This window comes from Penaeus japonicus, unplaced genomic scaffold (genome assembly GCF_977035675.1).
Source record: "Penaeus japonicus unplaced genomic scaffold, GWHDUDI00000001_assembly GWHDUDI00000014, whole genome shotgun sequence".
In the NCBI taxonomy this organism is placed as follows: Eukaryota; Metazoa; Arthropoda; class Malacostraca; order Decapoda; family Penaeidae; genus Penaeus; species Penaeus japonicus.
This window is the reverse complement of record NW_028234416.1, coordinates 21,867,615-21,869,143: the sequence shown is the minus strand read 5'-3', so window position 1 is coordinate 21,869,143 and position 1,529 is coordinate 21,867,615. Positions and strand designations below refer to the sequence as shown.

The window sequence follows — 1,529 nt, the reverse complement described above, 5'->3', positions numbered from 1 at the left end:
CTTGATGGGCAGCCATAGGAATATCATGAACTAGGCGAAGAGCTCCAGCACGTAGGTCATTAGGGATGACTAATCTGTGGGTTATCTCGTCCTCTTTGTGTCTAAGATGATAGAGAATTCCATTTTCCATTTCAAACTCATGAATGGGAGCTGATAACTTACGTTTAGGTAGTTCTCCTCCTTCAAGATATTCTATTACGGTTCTCCATTGGGGGTCTTTCATTTGTAGCTCACGAAATTCAGTTGGATCAACATTTTCAAGATCTACAGTTGCAATACTTCTGCTCAAAGTATCTGGCACATAGTTGTTCCTTCCCTGTTTATAATGAATAGTATAATTATATTCAGCAAGTTCTATACTCCATCTTGACATGCGAGGGGATTTTGTTTGCTTCTTAAAAATATGAGTCAATGGAGCATGATCTGTGTGTATACTGAATGATCTACCGTATACATATGGATTGAATGCACGTACAGACTCTACCACTGCTAAGGCTTCTAGGTCTGTCGCTGAATATCTTGACTCTGCACCTTTCAGTTTACGAGAGAAATAGGCTACAGGATGTAAATCATCATTGTCATCCGACTGTAGTAAACAACCAGCAATAGCTACTTTAGATGCATCAGTATGTATTTGAAAATGTTTATTAAAGTCAGGCCTTACTAGTACTGGAGCAGATTTCAGTCGTTTCTTCAGTGCTTGGAAGGCATTTTCTTGGGCCTCATTCCATACAAATGGTTTGTTCTTCCTGGTGACATCCGTTAAGGGAGCAGCAATTTTTGCGAAATCCTTTATATGCCGACGAAAAAATCCTACACAGCCAAGGTATCTTCTAGTTTCCTGTGCATTTTTTGGTGACGGCATGCGAGTCACAGCTTCAACTTTCTCGGGATCTGGGGATATACCTGTTGAGGAGACAAGAAAGCCCAAGAACTTTATTTGCTGCCTTGCTATTTGGCATTTTTTTAGGTTCAGTTTAAGACCTGCTTTATTAAGCGAGTTAAGTACACTTGACAAATGATCTAGGTGCTCCTGAAATGAATTAGAGTAGACGATGACATCATCCAAATAACAAAGACAGTGGTTACCGAGGACTGGAGACAAGACGATGGAGAGAGTGCGTTGAAACGTGTTCGGAGCCGTGCGCAAGCCAAAAGGCATCCTTACCCATTGATAAAGCCGATTACCATCAGTGAAGGCGGTTTTACACCGGTCCTGAGGTGCAACACGAATACTCCAATAGGCACTCTTAGCATCTAGTACTGAAAAATATTTAGTTTGTTTTAAACTGTCAAGAAGTTCAGTCATGTTAGGCAAAGGAAATGCATCTGCAGTAGTAATTTGGTTCAGGTTTCGAAAAGTCTATACAAAATCGTATACTACCATCCTTTTTCCTGACAAGTACCACAGGAGATAACCAAGGACTTTTGCTATGTTCGATCACACCATCCTTTAACATCTGCTCACATTCCTGCTTGATAATATCCTTGGATGCTTCTGGCAGTCTATATTGCTTGGTACAAATAGG

At 40.6% G+C, this 1,529-nt stretch overlaps 1 protein-coding gene across 1 annotated transcript in view; it reads right to left on the bottom strand.

Moving 5' to 3' along the window:
- The window catches only part of LOC147470544 (uncharacterized), a 2,328-nt gene extending 1,019 nt beyond the window's left edge, over positions 1-1,309 (bottom strand). The window contains exons 1-3 of the mRNA XM_086543724.1: positions 1,090-1,309; positions 665-906; positions 1-316 (exon numbers count right to left, since the gene is read on the bottom strand). The exon at positions 1-316 is cut by the window's left edge and continues 210 nt beyond it. Coding sequence (XP_086399850.1) covers positions 1-316; positions 665-906; positions 1,090-1,309 — 778 coding nt within the window. The remainder of the gene's footprint in view (positions 317-664; positions 907-1,089) is intronic.
- Between the last annotated feature and the right edge of the window lie 220 nt (positions 1,310-1,529).